Source organism: Aotus nancymaae, unplaced genomic scaffold (genome assembly GCF_030222135.1).
Source record: "Aotus nancymaae isolate 86718 unplaced genomic scaffold, 86718_ANA_hifiasm-v0.15.2.pri h1tg000012l, whole genome shotgun sequence".
NCBI classification, from domain to species: Eukaryota; Metazoa; Chordata; class Mammalia; order Primates; family Aotidae; genus Aotus; species Aotus nancymaae.
In genome coordinates, this window is record NW_026988423.1 from 48,894,158 (window position 1) to 48,916,416 (window position 22,259).

Consider the following 22,259-nt stretch of genomic DNA (forward strand, 5'->3'; position numbering starts at 1 on the left):
CCATCTCTACTAAAGATGGTGAAATCCATCTCTACTAAAAATACAAAAATTAGCTGGATGTGGTGGCAGATGCCTGTAATCCCAGCTACTCGGGAGGCTGAGGCAGGAGAATCACTTGAACCCGGGAGGGAGGGGGTTGCAGTGAGGTGAGATCAGGCCCCTGCACTGCAGCCAGGGCAACAGAGTGGGACTCTGTCTCAAAAAGAAAAAGAAAGAAAGAAAGAGAGAGAGGAAAAGAAAAGAAAGGTAAAGAAAAGAAAAAAGAAAGAAGGAAGGAAGGAGAGAGAAATTAGGGTTCAGTGAGGGAAAGGAGGGGCTGGGATGGGGGTCCCAGAATAGGACAATAGGGTTAGGGGCACAGGGACCAAATGTGGGGTTCACTGAGGGGGAGGGCTTCAATGAATCGGGCTGGGATATGAAAGGGATTCAGTGAGGAAGAGGAGCCTCATATAAGGAGTAGGCACACTCCCCACCCCCACCACTGCAGGGTGGCTCATGCCCGGAATCCCAGCACTTTGAGAGATCGAAGGGGAGGATCCCTAGAGGCCAGCAGTTCGAAACCAGCCTGTGCAATATAGTGAGATCCCGACTCTGCAAAGTTTTTCAAATTAGCTAGGGCGGTGGTGAACGCCTGTAGTCCCAGCTACTCATGAGGCTGAGGAGGGCGGATTGCTTGGGCCCAGGGATTCAAGGCTGCAGTGAGCTATAATCCCACCACTGCACCCCAGCCTGAGCAACAGAGCAAGACTCTGTCTCCAAAATTTAAAAAAAGAGGAGGGGGCTCACTGAGATGGTGAGAACTTAGAAGGGGTGCAGGCTAAATCAGGGGCTCCGTTCCTCTCTTTCTTTTTTGCAAAAGATTGTGCCGTGAGATTGGGGACCTGTAGGGGACGTGACTCGTTGGGTTCCCCAAATATCTGCCTGGCCTGTACAGGCAGGGGCTGCAGGTCCCCTCGCCCCTCCTCCCGCCGGGTAGCAGCTCGCAGAACTAGGGGGCTAGTTCAGGCCCCGCGCGCCGGGGAAAGGGGCGGAGAAAGGGCGTCCCGAGACGGGTGGTGAGCGTCCCTGTCGCCGGCAGCGTGGCGGAGACCCCGCGGCTGACCGAGGGCGCCGAGCCGGGCCTGGAGTACGCGCCCTTCGACGACGACGACGGCCCGGTGGACTGTGACTGCCCGGCCGCCTGCTACCGCGGCCACCGCGGGTACAGGTCAGCGGCCGCCGCGGCGGGGGTGGGGGGCGCGCAGGGCTGCCCCTCCTCACCGCCCCCACCCCCGCCCCTTCTCCCCCAGGACCAAGCACTGGTCTAGCAGCTCGGCATCGCCCCCTCCCAAGAAAAAGAAGAAAAAGAAAGGTGGCCACCGGAGAAGCCGGTGAGAGCCGCGCCTGGCCGGAGCGGGAAGGGAGGGGGGCGGTGGGGTCTCTCCCCGGGTTCCCGTCCCTGGCCCGCAGGGGAACCCCAACCATGCCTCATTTGTGAGCCCTGCCTTTCTCTGCGCCCCTCCCTCGCCCTCACCTTGCCGTCCCCCGACTAAGTGCCCTCCAGGTAACTGAACCCATCCCAGGCCTGAAGCTCCCCGTCTTCTCTGGGCCCCGCCCCTCAACAAGCCCCTCCCCTTTGCTAGGTCCCGCCCCCCACCGAGCCTCTTCCCTTCTCTAAGACCCACCCCTCGCCGAGCGCCTCTGTCCCACTAGGCCCTGCCCCTCATCGAGCCCCTCCCCTTCTCTAGGACCCACCTCTAACCGAGCTCCTTCCCCCACTAGGCTCCACCCCTCATCAAGCTCCTCCCCTTCTCTGGGACCCGACCCTTACTGAGACCCTCCCCTACAGCACCTGCCCCTCAATGAATCCCCAGAGCCAGACTCACTGACCAGGTCCATGTGTTACCAGCACCTGCTCCCAGTCCCCTCTGCCCTCCCCCAGGGCTCCTGTGCCCACCACCACCAGTGCCAGTGGCCCTGGGGAGGAGGGGCCTCATCTGCCATCCCAGCATCTCTCCGTACACCCTCTCCTGTCCTGCGTGAGACCCTGGCAAGTGTCTGAGGCCCCAGCTAACCCTCTCCATCCGTCTGTCCTTTCTCCCTGGCATCTGCCCTCAGCAAAAAGAGAAGACTGGAGTCCGAGTGCAGGTCAGTGGGGGCAGAGCTGGCTGGGCCCAGGGTGGGGACATCTGTGGGTGGGAGAGATGCTAAGGTCATCCCTCAGAGGCCAGAGGCCTGGATCCTCAGGGCCTGCACCCTGGACACTGCCAAGGTGCCAGCTTTGCCTCTACAGAGGCCATGAATCCCACCATTGGAGCCTCTGACCTCTGAGTTTGAAACTATCTTTGCCTACAATGCTGGGGGAGCTCTGGAAGGGTGACTTGGGGACAACAGAGGCAGCGCCATCAACTACCCTGAGGGACCTTGGCGACTCTTGGGGCATAGGGTCACTCTGTACAGGGGTCCTTGGGCTTCATGGCCTGGAATCCCCTTTCCAGCTTCAATGTCCCAAGCACTCAGGCCTCTCCAGCCATTTCCAGCCCCTCAGCCCACACCCCAGCTCACAAGAGCCCACCCCACTGTGTCCACAGCTGTGGGAGCTCCTCACCCCTCCGCAAGAAGAAGAAGAGTGTGAAGAAACATCGCCGAGACAGGTAGCCTTGCTGCCCCACCCTGGGGCCTCCTCTTCCTTCCGTGGGGCCCAGGGCCAGGGCTGTGCCCCTCCATAGGTGTTCCCTGGGCCACCCCAGGCAGGCTCAAGAGAACTTCTTTATTGCCCTACAGGTCTGATTCTGGGTCCCGGAGGAAGAGACGGCACAGGTGAGCAGTGCTTTGCAGAGGACACGGACAGTGTTCCCTGAAGGGACCAAAGCCCAAAGGATGTAATGATGGGAGGGAGGTTCTGAGGGTCCCGCTGGGCTCCATCCTTCAGCTCCAGGGTTCCTTCCCAGGCTTGGGGGACTGGGCAGTGGACGAGGTGCATGAAAACTGTTTGCAACCCTTTCCTGCCCCATGCATCAGCCATGGCATGGGGACCCCAAGAATTTCCAGGTCCAATGCCCAAGGGGTGTGTCTGTCTGTGGAGGTGCTGGTTAGACAAACAGAAACACCAAGATCCCGAATTTGCAGGGAAAGAGCTTGAGAGGCAGGAGGACCTCCGTGAGCTGGGAAGGCTCCATGGATAGGAGGCGGAGTGGGGACCTGTGGCTAGAGGTAGAGTTTCAGGGGACAGATGCTAGCCCCCCAGCAGGGTTGACTGCCAAGTTACGGAGTCATCTGCCACCCAGGAGGGCTAGAGGCTATCGTGGAGGGGCTCTGAGCGGGGCAGTGGCTTGTTCAGGGTGGACTGGGGGAGGGGAGAGGAAGTGAAAGGCAGGATCCCAGGCAGAGGCAAAGTGGTCCAGGAGTATAGGGTTGATGAGAAAGCAGAAAACTCAGCCTGTGCCAGGCGTGGTGGGTCATGCCTGTAATCCCAGCACTTTGGGAGGCTAAGGCACACAAACTGCTTGAGGCCAGGAGTTTGAAACCAGCCTGGTCAACATGGTGAAATCCTATCTCGACTAAAAATACAAAAATTAGCTGGGTGTGGTGGCGAGTGCCTGTAATCCCAGCTACTCGGGAGGCTGAGGCATGACAATCGCTTGAACCCAGGTTGCAGAGGTTGCAGTGAGCCAAGATCACACCACTCCAGCCTGGGCGACAGAGTGAAACTCTGTCTCAGAACAAAAAAAAAAAAGGCCTGGGCCGAGTGTGGTGGCTCACGCCTGTAATCCAAGCACTTTAGAGGCCAAGGTGGGCGGATCACCTGAGGTCAGGAGTTCAAGACCAGCCTGACCAACATGGTGAAACCCTGTCTTAGAAAAATAAATAAATAAAAAAGGAAAAAGAAAAAAAGGCCGGGTGCAATGGCTCATGCCTGTAATCCCAGCACTTTGGGAGGCCAAGGTGGGTGGATGGTTTGAGGTCAGGAATTTGAGACATGGTAATACCCCCATCTCTACTGAAAATACAAAAATTAGCCAGGCATGGTGGTGGGCACCTGTAATCCCAGCTAGTTGGGAGGCCAAGGTAGAATCGCTTGAACCCAAGAGGCAGAGGTTGCAGAGAGCCGAGATCACGCCACCGCATTCCAGCCTGGGTGACAGAGCAAGACTCTGTCTCAAAAAAAAAAAAAAAAGAAAAGAAGGGAAGGGAAAGGGAAGGGGAAAGGGGAAGGAAAACTTGGAAGGAAGAAAGTTGTCTGGCAGTCACATTCCAGAGGTGGCATCTGAGCCAGAGCCCCTCCCAGCAGCCCAGAGGAAGGGCAGAGTCCTGGGTTCCTTCCTTGCAGTGAGAATTTGCCAATTAGGGAGGAGCCTAAACAAACACCTAAACCTGCCCCTCCAATGTCCCCAGTTTTCATCTTCCCCTGACCTCCCAGTGTCTATGGGTCAGTGTGGGTCCCTACTGCCCCCAAGTGGCCACCATTAGCTTACACACACCCTCTGGCCAGCTCCCATCCTTCCTGGACAGGTCCTAAAGTGAACTAGGGCTAGACCAGCTTCAATGGGGAAGCTGAAGCCCAAAGCAGGCTCCAGCACCCACACCCTTCACCTCCCAGGCCTGCCCCGCACTCACTCTGCTCCTGCGGGAAGCACATTTCTGTGTTTCTTAGCATGGCTTTGTTTTGTGGTCAGAAGGACTGAAGGGATCTGGTGGTACCAGAGAGGTTGGGGCTGGGGATTGGGGTTGGGTGAGAACTTTGAGGGCTAATCAGAGGCATCTCAGGCCTTTCATCAAAGGTAGAGGGTGCTGGGCTGGGGGGCTTGCCCCAGAGGGCTCGATGGGAGGAGACAGGAGGCTGTGGGAGTTGGGAGGAGCAGCCCTAGAGATGGATCCAGAGTGTCACTGAAAAGGAGGGAGATGCTGGGCGCGGTGGCTCACGCCTGTAATCCCAGCACTTTGGGAGGCCGAGGCGGGTGGATCACAAGGTTGAGAGATCGAGACCATCCTGGTCAACATGGTGAAACCCCGTCTCTACTAAAAATACAAAAAAATTAGCTGGGCATGGTGGCGCATGCCTGTAATCCCAGCTACTCAGGAGGCTGAGGCAGGAGAATTGCCTGAACTCAGGAGGCGGAGGTTGCGGTAAGCCAAGATCGCGCCATTGCACTCCAGCCTGGGTAACAAGAGTGAAACTCCGTCTCAAAAAAAAAAAAGAAAAAGAAAAGGAGGGAGATTGGCCAGGCACGGTGGCTCTCACCTGTAATCCCAGTATGTTGGAGGGCTGAGGCAGAAGAGGCCAGGAGTTCGAGAACAGCCTGGCTAACATGGTGAAATCCTGTCTCTACTGAAAAAACAAACAAAAAATAGCCAGACATGGTCGGGCACTGTGACTCACCTGTAATCCCAGCACTTTGGGAGGCCGAGGCAGGTGGATCACGAGGTCAGGAGTTCAAGACTAGCCTGGCCAAGATGGTGGAACCCCATCTTTACTAAAAATACAAAAATTAACTGGGCGTGATGGTGGGCACCTGTAATCTCAGCTACTTGGGCTCATGCCTGTAATCCCAGCACTTTGGGAGGCCAAGGCAGAGAATTGCTCAAACCTGAGAGGCAGAGGTGGCAGTGAGCCAAGATCACACCACTGCACTCCAGCCTGGGCGACAGAGCAAGACTCTGTCTCAAAAAAATAAATAAATAAATAAAATAACCAGACGTGGTGGCAGACAACTGTAATCCCAGCTACTCAGGAGGCTAAGGCATGAGAATCACTTGAACCTGGGAGGTGGAGGTTGCAGCGAGCCAAGACTGTGCCACTGTACTCCAGCCTGGGCAACAGAGTGAGACTCCATCTGAAGAATAAAAAAAGCAGGGACATCGTTCCCTTGGGAAAGCATTTCTTTCCTAAACCCCTGGTGAGCTGGCCTAGGGCTGGGCCACAGTCTGGGAACACAGGGAGGAAGGGGCACAGGAGGCATGAATGTCAGGCCACACCCCAGTACTCACTTATCAAGGGAATGAGTATTGGGCGTGTCCCAGGTCCAATACCAAAGACAAGAGCAAATGAACATTTCCACCTGGCCCAGACCGGAGGCCTGAGGCTGTCAGACCTGCAGACAACACCCCCCTTTATCTGGGGCCAGCCACACTTCTGAGAACAGGTACTCTCAGGCCAGGCCAGGACTTAGAGGAGGAGGAAGGACCACACCTTGGCCGAGTGAAATGGACAAAGGGGTGGGGTAGGATGGAAAAGTCCCCACCAGCCGTGGGGCTCAGGCCCTAGAAAGGAACAAATCTCAGATCCACACCTGGGCATAGCCAGGCTCCAGGGCACAAAGGCCACGCCCTCCCTGGGCTGCACCATCACTGTGGTCTCTGCTCTCTGCAGATCTCGAAGCTCCAAGAGTAAAAGAAAAGAGAAGAACAAAGAGAGGAAGAGGTAAGTGCCCTCCCTTCTCTCCAGCCCCCGATTCGATCTCCCTCCTGCCCCAGCAAACTAGGCCTTTTAAAATCACAGAATCAGGCCGTTAAAGGTAGCTCATTTTGGGCCAGGTGTAGTGGCTCACACCTGTAATCCCAGTATTATAGGAGGCCGAGCCAGGCGGATCACCTGAGGTTGGGGGTTCAAGACCAGCCTGACCAATATGGAGAAACCCCGTCTCTACTAAAAATACAAAATTAGCAGGGCATGGTGGTGCATGCCTGTAATCCCAGCTACTTGGGAGGCTGAGGCAGGAGAATGGCTTGAACCTGACAGGCAGAGGTTTTGGTGAGCCAAGATGGCGTCATTGCACTCCAGCCTGGGCAACAAGAGTGAAACTCCATCTCAAAAAAAAACAAAAACGTAGCTCATTTTCCCCAGATGGGAAAATTAAGATCTGGAGAGAAAGCCAAGGGCCCTCGCTGAGTCAGAGCTGGAACCGAATTCTAGGCTTCTTGCCTTCCAAACCATGGTCCTTCTAAGCCCAGTCCTCGTGACTCCCCCACCCTTCTTCCTCCCACCCCACAAGGTGAAGGCTGGGCTGGGGGGGGGGGTCTTGGGAGCTGGGGCTTTCTAGAGAAAAGGGGGCCTTTTCCTAATTCTCACAGATGACCCATATGGACCAGATAGGCTCTGCAGCCACCACCAACCCTGCTGATGTTCCTTTTCTAGGATACTTTAGGGGACTCATGAACACTGGCTTTCAGTAGGGCTCCACTGGGATCCTGGTGGGAGGTCGGGCAACTTGGGGGCTGGAGGGTCATGGGGGGCAGAATTGAGGTACAGGCTGATTTCCCTCATCCACGTCAGGCCTCACACAGAGTCTCCAGGCCGGAGGTCTCACCGCCACAGCAGCGGCAGCTCCCACAGCCCCTCCCTGTCCTCCCACTACAGTGATTCCAGATCTCCTAGCAGGTAAGCCTGGGCCTCTGGGAGGCTTTCTCCTGGTAGGGGATGAGGGTTGCAGATTAAACACCCCCGAGGGCTGGGGAGCAGGGCTGGTGGACAGAATGTCAATTCATCAGTGGGGAGAAGTGTATTGGGGTGGCCAGGTGTGGTGGCTCATGGCTGTAATCTCAGAACTTTGGGATGCCAAGGTGGAAGGATCACTTGAGGCCAGGAGTTCAAGACCAGCCTGAGAAACATAGTGAGACCCCCTTCTTTAATTAAAATTAGTCAGGTGTAGTGGTGGCTCACACCTGTGATCCCAGCACTTTGGGAGGCTGAGGTAGGTGGATCACCTGAGGTCGGGAATTCAAGACCTACCTGACCAACATGGAGAAACCCCATCTCTACTAAAAATACAAAATTAGCTAGGTGTGGTGGTGCATGCCCGTAATCCCAGCTTCTCAGGAGGCTGAGGCAGGAGAATCACTTGAACCTGGTGGGGCAGAGGTTGCAGTGAGCCCAGATGGCACCATTGCACTCCAGCCTGGACAACAAGAGTGAAACTCCGTCTCAAAAAAAAAAAAAAAGCAATTATAATTTTTTTTTTAGACGAGTATTGCTCTGTTGCCCAGGCTGGAGAACCGTGGCCAATTCTTGGCTCACTGCAACCTCTGCCTCCCAGATTCAAGCAATTCTCCAGCCCCAGCCACCCAAGTAGCTAGGATTACAGGCTTGCACCACCACTCCCGGCTGATTTTTGTATTTTTAGTGGAGATGGGGTTTTGCCATGTTGGCCAGCCTGGTTTCGAATTCCTGACCTCAAGCGATCCGCCTGCCTCTGCCTCCCAAAGTGCTGGGATTACAGGCGAGTGAGCCGCTAAACCCAGCCTAATAATAATTTTAACAAGAGAAATTGACCAGGAGTGATAGCTTGAGGAAGAACCGCCCTAAGTCCCCTCAGCCTCCACCTGCATTGGAAACCCAGGCACAGCATGGCTGGCTCACCCTGGTCAAGCTCTCTCTAAGTGGAAAGGTTCCCAGCGTGGTGAAAGGGTGGGTGGGGTGGGGGTCCGCCCTCCTCCCCCGTGCACCGGGGATGCGGGGAAGGGGAGGCGCAACCGCTTGCAAAGTGGGTGTCCCACGCCTGCTCCCCCATTCTCCCTGGCCCCCGATCCCAGGCTGAGCCCCAAGCACCGAGACGAAGGGCGAAAGACGGGCAGCCAGCGGTCCAGCGGGAGCCGGTCGCCTTCCCCGTCCGGCGGCAGCGGATGGGGGTCGCCCCAGCGGAACGGCGGCAGCGGGCAGCGGAGCGGAGCGCACGGGGGCCGCCCCGGCTCGGCGCACAGCCCGTCCGATGTACGTACGCTTCGCTTTGCGGAGGGTTCCCGCGCCGCGGGCTGCGCCGTGCCGGGTCCGGCGGGTCGCCGGCGGGGCAGGGGGCGGTGAGTGTGGCTCGGGGGCGGGGGCGGCCGCTTCCTCCCTCCTCGGCTCCCCGCTGAGGGTGTCCTGGCTCGGGAGCCGCCGGGAGTGCTCGGCTGTTGCGCCCACCAGGCCATGGTGTCAGGGTGGGGGGCGCCTGCGGTCTTGGGCCACCCTTGCGCTTGACAAACTGAAGGCCAGAGGGAGGTTGATCACCGGACACTGAGTTGGGTACAGAGCTGGGGAGGAATCAAGGTCTCGTGCCCACCCCAGGCATATTAGGGTGGGAGGGGCATTGGTAGGAGTCCCAGGCAGGAGCAGGATTCGAGAGACAGGACCCCCGGCTGGGCACCATCTGGGCCCTGAGTCTTCCTCTCCCCACCAAGCCCTGGCCCCACCCCTGAGCACCCCTTCCCCTCCCCCAACCTTCTCCCCAGCCCCTGTCTCCCCCAGCTCCTCCCGCATCTCAGTCCCTTTGCCCCACAGAATTGCGTTTCTAAAGTCCCTGCTCCAAGGAGACTCTGCCCGTTTCCAGGCACCGCCCACACTTCTACAGGTGTCTCAAACCTGCCGGCTCCTCTTCCCGAGGCCACCCTCCTAAGGCACCCTGCCAAGGTGCCTGAGACCCCACACCAACACTGCCTCCCCCAAACTGTCCCCACCCTTCCTCCAGGAGGGGCACAGATGCCTGAAGACCTACAGGCAGGGGCAGTTGGGGGGCTGGCAGAGGAGAGAGACTGTCTCAGCCTGTCCTTAGGTGGATGGGCTGGGCCCGGGTGGGGGCTTCTCCCAGACACCAGGGAAGGTCCACATCCCCTTCTGGTGTGTTGATTATAGAGTACACCATTGAGACCCCTCAGAGAGAGGGAGCTGCAGTGCTGGCAGGGGCACTGGGGTGGGTGGGGGGTTGGCTTGGAGAGGGGAGGCCTGCAGGTTCCTTCCCAGACCCGCAGACTGCCCGCTACCCAACCCCAAAGCCTCAGCTGGGAACCGGGAGCTGCCCCTCCCCAGACCTCAGGTCTCAGCAGCAAACATGTACGTGTTGGTCAGTTTCATTTTGATTTTTGGCTGTTTCCTTTCACTCCCTTTCTTTTCTCAAACACCCTTTACTCCCACGGCCTCAGAGAGGAAAGTCAAGGGCAGCTGACTGAAGGCTCTGGGTCTCAAGGTTAAGTTTTATTGAAGGATATTTACCTGTCTTTAGACCATCCCACCTGGACCAGGTGCCAGGCTCCTGGGCTCTGGGGGTTTTGGTTGGGCCACGCAGGGAGGATGACACTGATGTCCCCGTATCTGTCTTGGGAGGAGGGGTGAGGGCAGGCAGAGGTAGCTGAGGGTAGCTTGGTAGAGGCTGGAGAGAATTAACAAGCCCACAAAAGAGGCACCCACCACCCCCCACCCACCCCCGTGGGCATGGATTCCCAAGAGCACAGGACCCCAAACACCTGCTTGCCAGCTTCTTGTCCACCCTCCTGGGCTCTCCAGAGAGACACAGAGATGCAGGTTCTCTGAAGCCAGGGCTGAAAGTGGGTCCCTTCTTACTTCTGGTCCTCTCTCCAGCCCTGGAGTCCTGAGCAATGATCCCGCCTCCATCCCCTCCCCAGTGCAGACAAAATGGTCACAGCAACTAGGCAGACTCCCCAGGGATAGGGCACTTGGGGAAGGGGACCCAGCCACCAGCCTCAGGGTGGGAGCTTCTGAAGCACCCACATCTTGTCTCCCTCCCAGCATGGGACTCTAGTTTGGCACAGCCCTGGGAGTTTTCTTGGAGATGGCGTTTCATGAACCCTTTCACCAAGCACTGTCCCCAAATCCTATCCCTCCCCCTTGGGGCCCTGGGACATCTGGGACTTCAGAGCATCCTGGGTCTCAAACCTGCACTCAAATCCCTGCCTCTTTGTCTAAAAAAAGACCTCTGCAGAGTCAAATGAGGCTGGTTCTGGCTCATTTTTGGAAAAGTGAGATGGGGGATGGGAAAGGGGTCCCAGATTTCACCATGAACGAAACTCTTTGGGAAAAAGTCCTGGGGTGGTATTCTTGGATGCTACCTTTTTAAAAAAAAAAAAAAGAAGAAAAGAAAAAAAGAGAGAGAGAAACAAACGGAAAAAAAAAGGAAAGCTCGACATTTTTTAACCCCGTCTATGTTTTTGTTTGTTTTTTAGCCTACCATTTGAAACGTGGTAATACTGTGATTCCATTTCTTGCTTAGCTGGTGAGGGAAGAGGGTGGGCAAGTTTATGTAACTTTTTCTGTTGTTTTGTTTTTGTTTGTATTTCCTTTCCTTTCTTTCTTTTTTTTTTTTCTTTTTTAATGTACAGAAATGCAAACTATCTCTCTGGGGTTTTTTTCCTATCTTTGATGTTCTAGAATTTTGCTTTTGTGTGTGTTACTGTGGGAACCTTTCCTCTTAATGCAGAGACGGCTTTTGAATTTTAAGTGAACATTAATCATATACACACTCTTTTCCCCCCTTTGTAATCTGAATTTAAAAGGGAAGATAACTCTAAAAAAAATCACGCCCACACCGACAGCTCCTGCCAAGTCAGCAGCGGCAGCAGCCCTCCTTTCAACCCCAGGCACAGGCTGGAACTGCCGCAGGTTTTAAATTAACTACAGTGGCGCAGCCTGTGCTGCCGCGTGCCCCAGCAAGCTGGAGAGAAGCTGGGAGACCCAGGAAGGGGAAGAGACTTATCCTTGGTCACCCAGGGAGCTTCTTGGAGCTTGCTGCTGCTACTCCTTGGTTCAGTTTAGTATAATGGGCTGGACACGGGGGACAGGGAGGGGTACAGGGAGGGGACAGGCTGTTCAGTACCATCAGTGTCAGACCCCAGACTCAGATCCTTAGGAAACTGTGGAGGAGGGAGAGGTCTGAAGGCACCTGGCAGAGTTTAGCTGAGACACTCCAGGCAAGAGAAAAATTTTATTTTGGGCTGGGTGAGGTGGCTCACACCTGTAATCCCAGCACTTTGGGAGGCTGAGGCGACTGGACGACCTGAGGTCAGGAGTTCAAAACCAGCCTGACCAATATAGTGAAACCCAATCTCTACTGAAAATAAAAAAAGTCCAGCTAGGCGTAGTGGTTCACACCTGTAATCCTAGCACTTTGGAAGGCTGACACAGGCAGATCACCTGAGGTCAGGAGTTCAAGACCAGCCTAGCCAACATGGTGACACCCCATCTCTACTAAAAATACAAAAACATTAGCCAGGCATGTTGGTGCATGCCTGTAATCCCAGCTACTTGGGAGGCTGAGGCAGGTGGATCACTTGATGTCAAGAGTTCTAGACTAGCCTGCTCAACAGAACAAGACTCTATCTCTACAAAAAAAAAAATTTTTTAATCAGCCAGGCCTGGTGGCATGTGCCTGTAGTCTCAGTTACTGGGGGAGATGAGGGAGGAGAATCACTTGAGCATAGGAGTTCCGAGGCTGCAGTAAGCCATGATTGCACCACTGCACTCCAGCCTGGGCAACATTGCAAGACCCCTGTCTCTACAAAAATTTTGAAAGATTAGCTGGGCAAAGCTGGGTGTGGTGGCTCACGCCTGTAATCCCAGCATTTTGGGAGGCTGAGGTGAGCAGATCACAAGGTCAGGAGATCAAGACCATCCTGGCTAACACAGTGAAACCCCATCTCTATTAAAAATACACAAAAAAATTAGCCAGGTGTGGTGGTGGGCGCCTATAGTCCCAGCTACTCAGGAGGCTGAGGCAGGAAAATCACTTGAAGGTGGGAGGCCGAGGTTGCAGAGAGCCGTGATTGTGCCATTGCACTCCAGCCTGGGTGACAGAGTGAGACTCCATCTCAGAAAAAAGAAAATTAGCTGGGCATGGTGGAATACACCTGTAATCCCAGCTACTCAGGAGGCTGAGGAAGGAGGATTGCTCGAGCCCAGGAGTTTGAGGCTGCAGTGAGCTGCATGATTGTGCCACTGCACTTCAGCCTGGGCAACACAGCAAGACCCTGTCTCAAAACAAAAACAAAAAAAAAATGAAAAAATAGACTCCAGCCCTCTGACTCTGACCTCTAGACCCCAGCCAGGCTGTGGAGAGGGTGGCAAATGGGGAGCACAGTCTAGGAGCCCTGAGCAGAAGGAGGATTTGGGAGGGGTATGTTGGTTGTCTCAGCTCCTGCCTTCCCCATCAGACCCCTCCAGAAATCAGCATCCAGCCCTCTCAAGTCCCTAGACGGAGGTCTGCCCATACGAAGAGACCAGGGTGCAGGTGGCCCCTACATTACAGAAACTCACTCTATATGACTGTGCTTCAGTGACTCAGGGAACCCTAAGCCCTCACAGTTCATACATGTGGAGAAATACGGAGGCACAGAGAGGGAAGACAGTCGCTCAAGGTTACACAGCATAGGATGGAAGAGGAAGAAACTGAGCAGGAGACCTCCTGGGGCAACCCCTTCCATCCAGTTTTCACTTGGTACCTTCACTGGCCTCCCTCCAGCCCCCACCAGCATAGCCTTCCCGAGGCCTAGAAAAAGTATACGGAGTTTGGCATTTTTTCTTTTTTATTATTGCATTTCTGTCCAGGGGCCACCTGCTCACATTAGAAGTCTCTAGCATTAGAAGTTTCAGGGGATGGGGCGGACACAGTGACTCAAGCCAGTAATCCCAGTATTTTGGAAAGGCGAGGCAGGAAGGTCACTTGAGACCAGGAGTTAGAGACCAGCCTGGGCAACATAGCAAGACCCCCATCTCTACCAAAAAAAAAAAAAAAAATTTAAATTAGACAGGTGTGGTGGTGCATGCCTATAATCCCAGCTACTCAGGAGGCTGAGGTGGGAGTATCAATTGAGCCCAGGAGTTGGAGGTTTACAGTGAGCTATCATCCTGCCTATAGTCCCAGCTACTCAGGAGGCTGAGGCAGGAGAATCGCTTGAACCCAGGAAGCAGAGGTTGCAGTGAGCTGAGAGTGCACCACTGCACTCCAGCCTGGGTGACAGAGTGAGACTCCATCTCAAAAAAAAAAAAAAAAAAAAAATAGAAAAACCCCCCAGTGTCAGAAGATGCTGGAAGGTGACATCCTTAGGTGAGGATGGCAGAGAAGGCTCAGGATCATGGCCCCAGGCTCTCTCTGACTTCTCCCTGTGGTTCAAATGTTATCACATTATGGGCAGCCTAGCCTAGGGTGACCCCCAAGAAGAGGTGCCAAGGCATGCCCTGACCTGCCTTATCCAGGAACAGAAAAAGGCAAAAGGGATGAATTTTGCCAAAATGATGCCGAAGCCAGGGGAAAAGGAGTGGGATTGACCTGAGACAGGGTCACTCCTCCAAATCTGATCTGCGGTTGCCTTCCCTTTTAAATGCACATTTTCCCTTCACCCACCTGTCCACTCCGATTGGCCTTGTTTAAACAGCGCTTGTCTCGTCTTTCTGTCTGGGGGCACCTTTCCTCGCTCTCTTCCTGCCTCTCTGCTTCTGTTTGCTTCTGTCTTTCTGTTTCTCTTTGTCCCTCTCTTCCCGTTTCTACCTCTGTCTGTCTGTGTCTGTCTGTCTGTCTGTGTCTGCCTTCTGCCTCTTTCTCTCTTCCTCTCCATCTCTCTCCCCCGGCACGGGCCTCTCTCCCATGCTGCCAGCCCCTCTGTAGCCCACCCTGTGGTTCTCTTCCATCAGCTGCTTCCTGCATGCCCTGTGGAGGTTTTCTGCTGTTTGAAGAGTAAAGAAAGCTTGGCTAGTGGAACCCATTGTTTAAAAAGAAGAAAAAAAAAAGAGCAAACAGAAATGACTGAGCAAGAGCCCCCTCCCGTCTCTGGGATGAGACAAAAGCCACATTGGCCACCCATTTCCTGGCTCGGAGGGGGAGCACAGTTTAGGGTCACTGTCTTTCCCCCATTCTGCATTCCCAATGCGGAGACCTTCTTTTCTTTTTTATTATTGCATTCCTGTCCCTGACCACTGAGAAGGTAGGTATCCCAGCTCCGCTGTGCGCTCTCGCTCCCATCTCCAGATAAGCCCCGCCACTTTGCTTGGTTTGAATGTGGTTTTCTTTCTCTCTCTTTCTCTCGATCTTGCCCTGGTTGGTTTCATCTTCCTCCCTTTTCTTTCTTTATTTTAGTGACTACTCATTTGTAACTTGCACTTTCTTCAAATGAGCTACAAAGCTATGTTTCCTGGTTTGTCATTTGGTTTTCTTGACTTTCCCCGACCAACTTTTCTAGCCCATCTCCCCTCCTTCTTCTCCTTCCCTGCTCTTTCCTTCTTCCTCCCCATCCCCGACTCCCACCCCCACATCCTCCTTCATGCCTTCTTTCTCATCCTGTTGTCCGAATGCATTTCTGTGTGGTTTAGCATTCCAAGTTTGTGTTTCTTTCCTGAACTGTATGCTGCAGTTAAGCCAATTTGATTTCTGTTGTCTGGAGTAGCTGCTAAGCCCCTCCTCACCCTTCATCCCTGCCAGTTCCTGGGACTTCGGTCACCCTGCTGGCCTTCAGGGCCCTTTCGGGCAATAGACAGTGACAGAGGAGCCAGTGTGGGGCCTCCTGGCCTCCAGATCCTGGAGGAAGTTCTGGCCAAGGTCAGGCACAGGGGAAAAGCCCCATCCCACCCTCGGGGGGCTACTGGGCCAAACAGAACTCTGGGCTTCCTCGATCCTTCCCTGGCTGCAGGACGGAGCTTTGGGGTGGGAGCTGCAGGACTCTGGAGCAGGGACAGGCACTAGGACTGGGCCTCCAGGTTCCATCTCTTGGGTGCGATGGTAGATTCACTTGGGTGGCAGAGGGTGGGGTGGTGAGCTGGCCAGGAGCAGGCTTGGGACCTAGAGGGCCGACTTAGCAAAGTCTCTGTGAAGTAATTAACAGGTAATTTACCTGCCCACTGCTTGGTCCCTGATCCAACCCGGACAGGGACTCCCTCCACCCTCAGCATCCTTCCATCTTCTGAATTTGAGCAGCTTAATGTAGACCCTCAGAGCAGAAGGATCCCGAAAGAACAACCAGCAGGGGTAGGGGCCCGCAGGTGCTGGAGCAGAAGCAGGACTAGGTCCTGGGACTTGTGACTCCCAACCCAGGGCTCATCTGGCCACACTGAGGGTACTAGAGTCAGAGATAGGCCCTACGGGACCCCAGCTCCACACCCCTGCCCTTTAAAGTGTTTCCTTTCCCACCTGGGAACAGCTACAGAAATTCAGCATTCCGGTCAGGTGCGGTGGCTCAGGCCTGTAATCCCAGCACTTTGGGAGGCCGAGGTGGGTGGATCATTTGAGGTCAGGAGTTCGAGACCAGCCTAGCCAACAAGGGAAAACCCCATCTCTACTAAAAATACAAAAATTAGCCAGGGGTGGTGGTGCACACCTGTAATCCCAGCTATCTGGGAAGCTAAGGCAGGAGAATCGCTTGAACCCGGGAGGCAGAGGCTGCAGTGAGCCTAGATCGTGCCACTGCACTTCTGTCTCAAAAAAAAAAAAAAAAAGACATTCAGCATTCCAACCATTATGAGGCCTCCACAGGCTTTCATCTTCCGCTTTTTAAAGAGAAGGCCCTTGACCAAGCACAGTGGCTCACACCTGTAATCCCAGCACTTTGGGAGGCTGAAGCGGTGATCACGAGGTCAGGAGTTCAAGACCAGCCTGACCAATATGGTGAAACCCTGACTCTACTAAAAATACAAAAATTAGCTGGGCATAGTGGCGCGTGCCTGTAGTCCCAGCTACTCGGGAGGCTGAGGTAGGAGAAACACTTGAACCCGGGAGGTGGAGGTTACAGTGAGCCAATATCACGCCACTGCACTTCAAATTGGGCAACAGAGTGAGACTTCATCTCAAAAAAAAAGAAAAAGGAAAAGAGAAGGCCTAGCCACTCACCCCTACCCCACCCCATGTTTATCCCAGGGACAGGTGCCAGGGAGCTCACCTACTCAGAGCATCCTCCTCAACCCTGGGTGATGCCAGGAGGGCAGACAGCAAGAGGTTCTTTGTAAAGAGGTAAAGTGCAAGCTAGACAAGGTGGTACTGCCTGTAGTCCCAGCTACTCAGGAGGCTAAGGCAGGAGGATTGCTTGAGCCCAGGAGTTGAGGCTGCAGTAAACCATGATTGTACCACTGCACGCCAGCCTGGATAACAGAGCGAGACTCTGTCGCCACTCCTTCAAAAAATTAAAATTAAAAAAAGAAAAGACGGAAAATGCTGCTGATCTGACAGGAGAAACGCTGTTGAAGCCCGATGAGGAAGGGGAGGCTCCATCCTTTGGAGTTTCTGATATGACTAGGGACCCATAAGTTGGGATCTCAAACATTGAGTTGGAGGCGGGTGGTTATCTAAGCCCTCAAAGGAAGCAAGAGTAAAGCATCTCAGGTCCTTCAGAGTACCAGGACCAGGTGAGCACACTGACCCTTGCTACTTCCTTCTACCATCTTTTCCACTTGACCCTCAGAAATTTCCTTCACAAAAGTTGGGTGTGATGGCTCATGCCTGTAATCCCAATGGTTTAGGAGGCTGAGTGGGAGGATCACTTGAGGCTAGGAGTTTGGGACCAGCCTGAGCAACATAGCAAGACCCCATCTCTACTAAAAAAAAAAAAAATAGCCAGGCATGGTGGAGTGTGCCTGTAGACCCAGCTACTCAGGAGGCTGAGGTGGGGGGATCACTTGAGCCCAGGAGTTGGAGGCTGCAGTGAGCTATGATTGCACCATTGCACTCTAGCCTGGGCAGCAGAGCCAGACCCTAACTCCAAAAAAAAAAAAAAAAAAAATTATACAAGCAAAAGAAAAAATATCAGGAAGCAAGGGGTAAAAAGGAGAGGAGGGGCTCCTGGGAACAGGGCTCGAAGGAAGGCAAGGTCCCTCACTTACTCACTCGTTCATTCATTCATTCCCACACACATATGCCCGGCACCTCTTCCGTGCCAGGCCCCATCTGGATGTCCATGCCAGAAGAGAGGCAGGCAGACCTGGGCCTCCCAGGATAGAGGATGGATTAAGACCACTGAGCATGATGAGAAGGGAAAAGCTGAAATGTGAGTGGGGAGCTCACCACAGCAGCCCCCCAGCTAGCACGGCCTGGCAGAGTCCTTACGGAAGGGAGGAACCAGGTTCTGTGGGACCATAGAGGAGCAGACCTGACACAGCCTGGAGGAGGCGCCCTGGAGCTGAGGGTAGAGATGCCAATAGGCATTAGCCAGGCTGTGGCTGGCAGGTGAGGAGAGGAGATCCCGGCAAGAGCCACCAAGTCACAAAAAGCAGCTTCCTGGGGGAGAGGTTCGGAGGTCTCTGATCATCCTATGAAATCCCATAGCACTTGGCCTTGGATCTTCCCTCAATTCCTGGGACAAATAAGACCCGAGGATGGGGCTCAGACTCTGGCAGGTGCATGGTGACCCCTTCCTGAGGACCTCGGAGGGATGGGTGGAGAAGGATGTGAGGCTGAGCCGATGAGTCTTCCCTAGGGAAGGCTGTATCTGCCACGCTATCCAGCAGTGCCTTCCTCCTGTCCTCTGCCATCTTGCTACATGGTGGATACCCCATGGGGACCCCCAGTCCTTCCTGCACTGCTCTGACCCTGTGAAGGGACCATGAGTCGGTTGTACTCTGAAAAGAGTCCCCCCAACCCCAATATAGGCCGACGCAGCAAAGACTCCACTTATCCCCATTTTACCAATGGGGAAACTGAGGCTCCCTACAGTCAGGTGACTTCCTTCAGGTCTCACAGCAAACTCACACCAGGGCCGATTCCAGGGTGTTCACTTTTCCAAGTTCTATCATCTTGGGCCATGGCAGGCCCGTGGCTTGGAGGAGATGAGAAGGAAGTGGGGAAGAGCTTGGTCGTCTTCAAAACCAGCAGGCAGGAAGCATCCGGATCAGCACCGGGGATTGGACCTGGAGGCTTGCACCTCAATGGTAGGGGACAGCGCTATGATGGGGGTGAACAACCATCCACCCTAGACCCTTTTTGCTTCTAATACTCCCACCCCACTGTCAGCCCAAGATATGGGAAGTCAAGAGGGCTCTGTAGCTTCTGTGGGAAGGACCCATCGTGGCCCATCGTCTTCCTCCCTGACGATTGGCCCCTTTCTTTGAGTCAGAAGTAGCTGGCTCAGACCAGGTGTGGTGGCTCATGCCTGTAATCCCAGCACTTTGGGAGTGGGAGGCCAAGGCAGGTGGATTGCTTGAGGCCAGGAATTCAAGACTAGCCTGGCCAACATGGTGAAACCCCATCTCTACTAAAAATACAAAACAATTAGCCGAGCATGATGGTGTGTGCCTGTAATCTCAGCTGCTCGGGAGGCTGAGGCAGAGAATTGCTTAAACCTGGGAGGTAGAGGTTGCAGTAAGCCGAGATGGCGCCACTGCACTCCAGCCTGGGCAACAGAGTGAAACTCTGTCTCAAAAAAAAAAAAAAAGAAAGAAAAATACAAAAAAGGTTAGCCAGACATGGTGTCTCACACCTGTAATCCCTCAGCTACTTAGGAGGCGGAGGTTGCAGTGAGCCAAGATTGTGTCCAGCCTGGTCAATAGCATGAGACTCCGCCTCAAACAAACCAACCAACCAGAAAAAGAAAAAAAAAAAAGAAGTAACTGGCTCACATCCAAATTCAGGGTTGGAGCCAGGGTTCACAGCCAGGCTGATTCCTAACTTCTGTACTCTGCCCTGCCCACTGTCCCCCTAACCAAAGTAGCAAGCAAAGATTTCTTAAAGGAGACCGGCATCAGCTTGGTTTATGGACTACTGTGAATTGGCTAAGAACTTCCCCACCTCACGTGTTCACATTGCACTCTTTGACGACCCAGGGTAAAGAACAGAAACTGCAAATATGACAATCCCAGAGACTTTCTCATTTGCCTCCTGTTGTTGGGGGAAAGGAATGGTGGGCTGGGGGCTTGAAAGTGCTGGGGCACCGGCTGCCTACCTAGACACCTACTGCAGTGGAGAGGGTATCTTTTAGGGGAGCTGAGGGTCTCCTATTGGGAATAGACTGCCATCTCAGAGGGCCAACCCAAGGCTGGGCACGGTGGCTGACACCTGTAATCCCAGCACTTTGGGATGCCGAGGCAGGTGGATCACCTGAGGTCAGGGGTTCATGCCAGCCTGGCCAACATGGTGAAAACCTGTCTCTATTAAAAATACAAAAATTAGCCGGGTGTGGTGGCGCGTGCCTGTAATCCCAGCTATTTGGGAGGGTGAGGAAGGAGAATCCCTTGAACCCAGGAGACAGAGGTTGCAGTGAGCCGAGATGGTGCCACTGCATTCCAGCCTGGACGACAGAGCAGATTTTGTCTCAAAAAAAAAAAAAATAAGGAGGGGCCAAATCCAGCCTCCAACTCTCCTAGCCTAGGGTGAGGAGTGAGCTTGTGATCAGGAGAGTCAGGGGTGCTTGGAGGGGCACCCCAATACCAGGTAATATCCACTGTGCTCCCTGACACCTGCCTCTGCCCCAAATGGAAATATTAAGCTCTCCCAGGAGAGGTCTTCATGGCCTGACTGGCTTTGGGCAGCTATGGCTAGTGTTCATTGGCTGCTTCAGGCGCCAATCAGAAGCCATCTGTGCCTTTCCACCAATGAGGTTGACCTCCTGGTTCTACCTCCATGTTCAGGCTCAGCGCCAGCCTTGCAAGGAAAGGCCTGGGCACCACTTTGCTCCCTCTGGGTAACACCCTGCACCATGCCAAGGAGGCCGTGATTCTTCCAGTCCCTGGCAGCAAGGTGCCCTGAGAGGTGGCAGCAGCTTTTGTCTTCTCATCCAAACAGCCTGCCAATGGCTGGATGCGGTGACTCACGCCTGTAATCCCAGCACTTTGGGAGGCTGAGGCCCAAGGATCACTGAGGCCAGGAGGTCAAGACCAGCATGGGCACCATGGCAGGACCCCGTTTCTATTTTTTTTTTTTTAATACAAACAAATTGGGCCAGGCGCAGTGGCTCACACCTGTAATCCCAGCGCTTTGGGAGGCTGAGGCCAGAGGATCACTTGAGGTCAGGAGTTCGAGACCAGCCTGGCCAACACGGTGAAACCCCATCTCTACTAAAAATACAAGAATTAGCAAGATGTGGTGACAGATGCCTATAGTCCCACCTACTTGGGAGGCTAAGGCAGGAGAATTGCTTGAACCCAGGAAGCAGAGGTTCCAGTGAACCGAGATCATGCCACTGCACTCCAGTCTGGGCAGCAGAGCGAGATGCCATCTCAAAAAGAAAGAAAAAGAAAACAAAGAGCCTGCCAAAAGAGCTTGGTCCAGGCGCCACCTGGCTTCTCAAACTTTCTTCCTTTCTTAGCAAGCAGAATGAAGCTTTTACTAGGCACCAAGTTCTGTGATAAAAAGTGAGGTTACAGAGGTGAATCAGACACCACATCTGCCCTGGAGGTGCTCAAAGTCAAGTTGCTAGTGGTGATCGGAGGACTTTTGGGGAGGAACAGACCTATAAACAGATGAGGACAGTCAACTGCTACTAGATAGAAGGCCAAGGAAGGAGGAGGGACCAGCTCTGTGCAGGGAGGGGAGATGGGAGGGTGGGCAGGGGGCACGCAGGGAATCCTGGAATCTTTGCCCCAGAAGGGACGTCAGGAAGCAAAAGCCAACCCTCTCATTTTGTGGATGGGGAAACTGAGGCCCAGACTGGGGAAGTGACGTGGCCAGGGTCGCTCGGTGAGATAGAGGCAGGCTCTCAGACTCCTGAATCCCAGCCAGGGCCCTATTGACGGTGGTGCCAGGTGCCCTTCCTGGTTTTCTATGTCCCGATCCTTGTGTCCTGACTCCACTTTTGGAAAAACATTTGCCATCTCTATCCAACGGTCACCTAAGAGGTGCCCACTCAGGAGCCGGGCGCTGCCAGCCCTTCCTCCAGAGGTGGCGTGGCCTCCTCTCAGGCCTAGAGTGGGGTGGTTGCGTTTCTCTCTCTCTCTCTCTCTATCTCTCTTGCGTTTTTGTGAATCTAATGATGAACTTACACTACCACACTTTTCCCTTCTCTTACACACCTTCCCTACTAAAGGAGGAAGTGCCACTTTGTTGGTAAGTGGACGTTAACCAAGAGGGACTTAAAAATCAGAACTTAAAAAAAAAAAAGAAAGAAAAAGAAAAAGAAAAGAGAGAAACAGAAAGACAGTCGGGTGCTACTGACAGCTCCAAAGCTCTCTGCAGGGCCGGAAAACAAAGAAAGAAAAATATTAACAGAAAAATGTCAGGTTCCCCAGGAGATCAGATATTGTTTTTGATTTTTGGTATCTAATGACATTTGTGGATTTTGTTTTTTTATTTCTGTTTTCCTCCCTTTCTTCGGTTCAGTTTTGCGTTCAGTTGTCCCCCTCGCCCCTCCCCCATCTGTGTGCCGTGTGACTCCCCCCTCCATCCCCTCGCCCACTCCCCAAGCGCTGGGGGCCGGCCTGATGGGCTGGCCCTGGCCCTGCTCCCGGTGCCGCTCTCTCTTCTCTCTGCCGGGAATCGTCCGTCCCTTCGGGGGGGCAATGCCAGCCCCGACGCCTGTCCTGGAGCCCCTGCCCCTTTTGGCCCCCGCCCCCCACCGCTCCGTCCCTCTTGTGTTTTGCATGCCAAGAACCTTGCATGAGCTGCACTGTT

At 54.2% G+C, this 22,259-nt stretch overlaps 1 protein-coding gene across 2 annotated transcripts in view; it reads left to right on the plus strand.

Moving 5' to 3' along the window:
- The window catches only part of SRRM3 (serine/arginine repetitive matrix 3), a 45,309-nt gene that overhangs the window by 15,449 nt on the left and 7,601 nt on the right, over positions 1-22,259 (plus strand). For both annotated transcript variants that reach the window (XM_064375690.1, XM_064375691.1), the window contains exons 3-10: positions 1,079-1,207; positions 1,290-1,370; positions 2,098-2,127; positions 2,571-2,633; positions 2,764-2,799; positions 6,350-6,400; positions 7,253-7,357; positions 8,509-8,686. In XM_064375690.1, the coding sequence (XP_064231760.1) occupies positions 1,079-1,207; positions 1,290-1,370; positions 2,098-2,127; positions 2,571-2,633; positions 2,764-2,799; positions 6,350-6,400; positions 7,253-7,357; positions 8,509-8,686 (673 nt within the window). The remainder of the gene's footprint in view (positions 1-1,078; positions 1,208-1,289; positions 1,371-2,097; positions 2,128-2,570; positions 2,634-2,763; positions 2,800-6,349; positions 6,401-7,252; positions 7,358-8,508; positions 8,687-22,259) is intronic.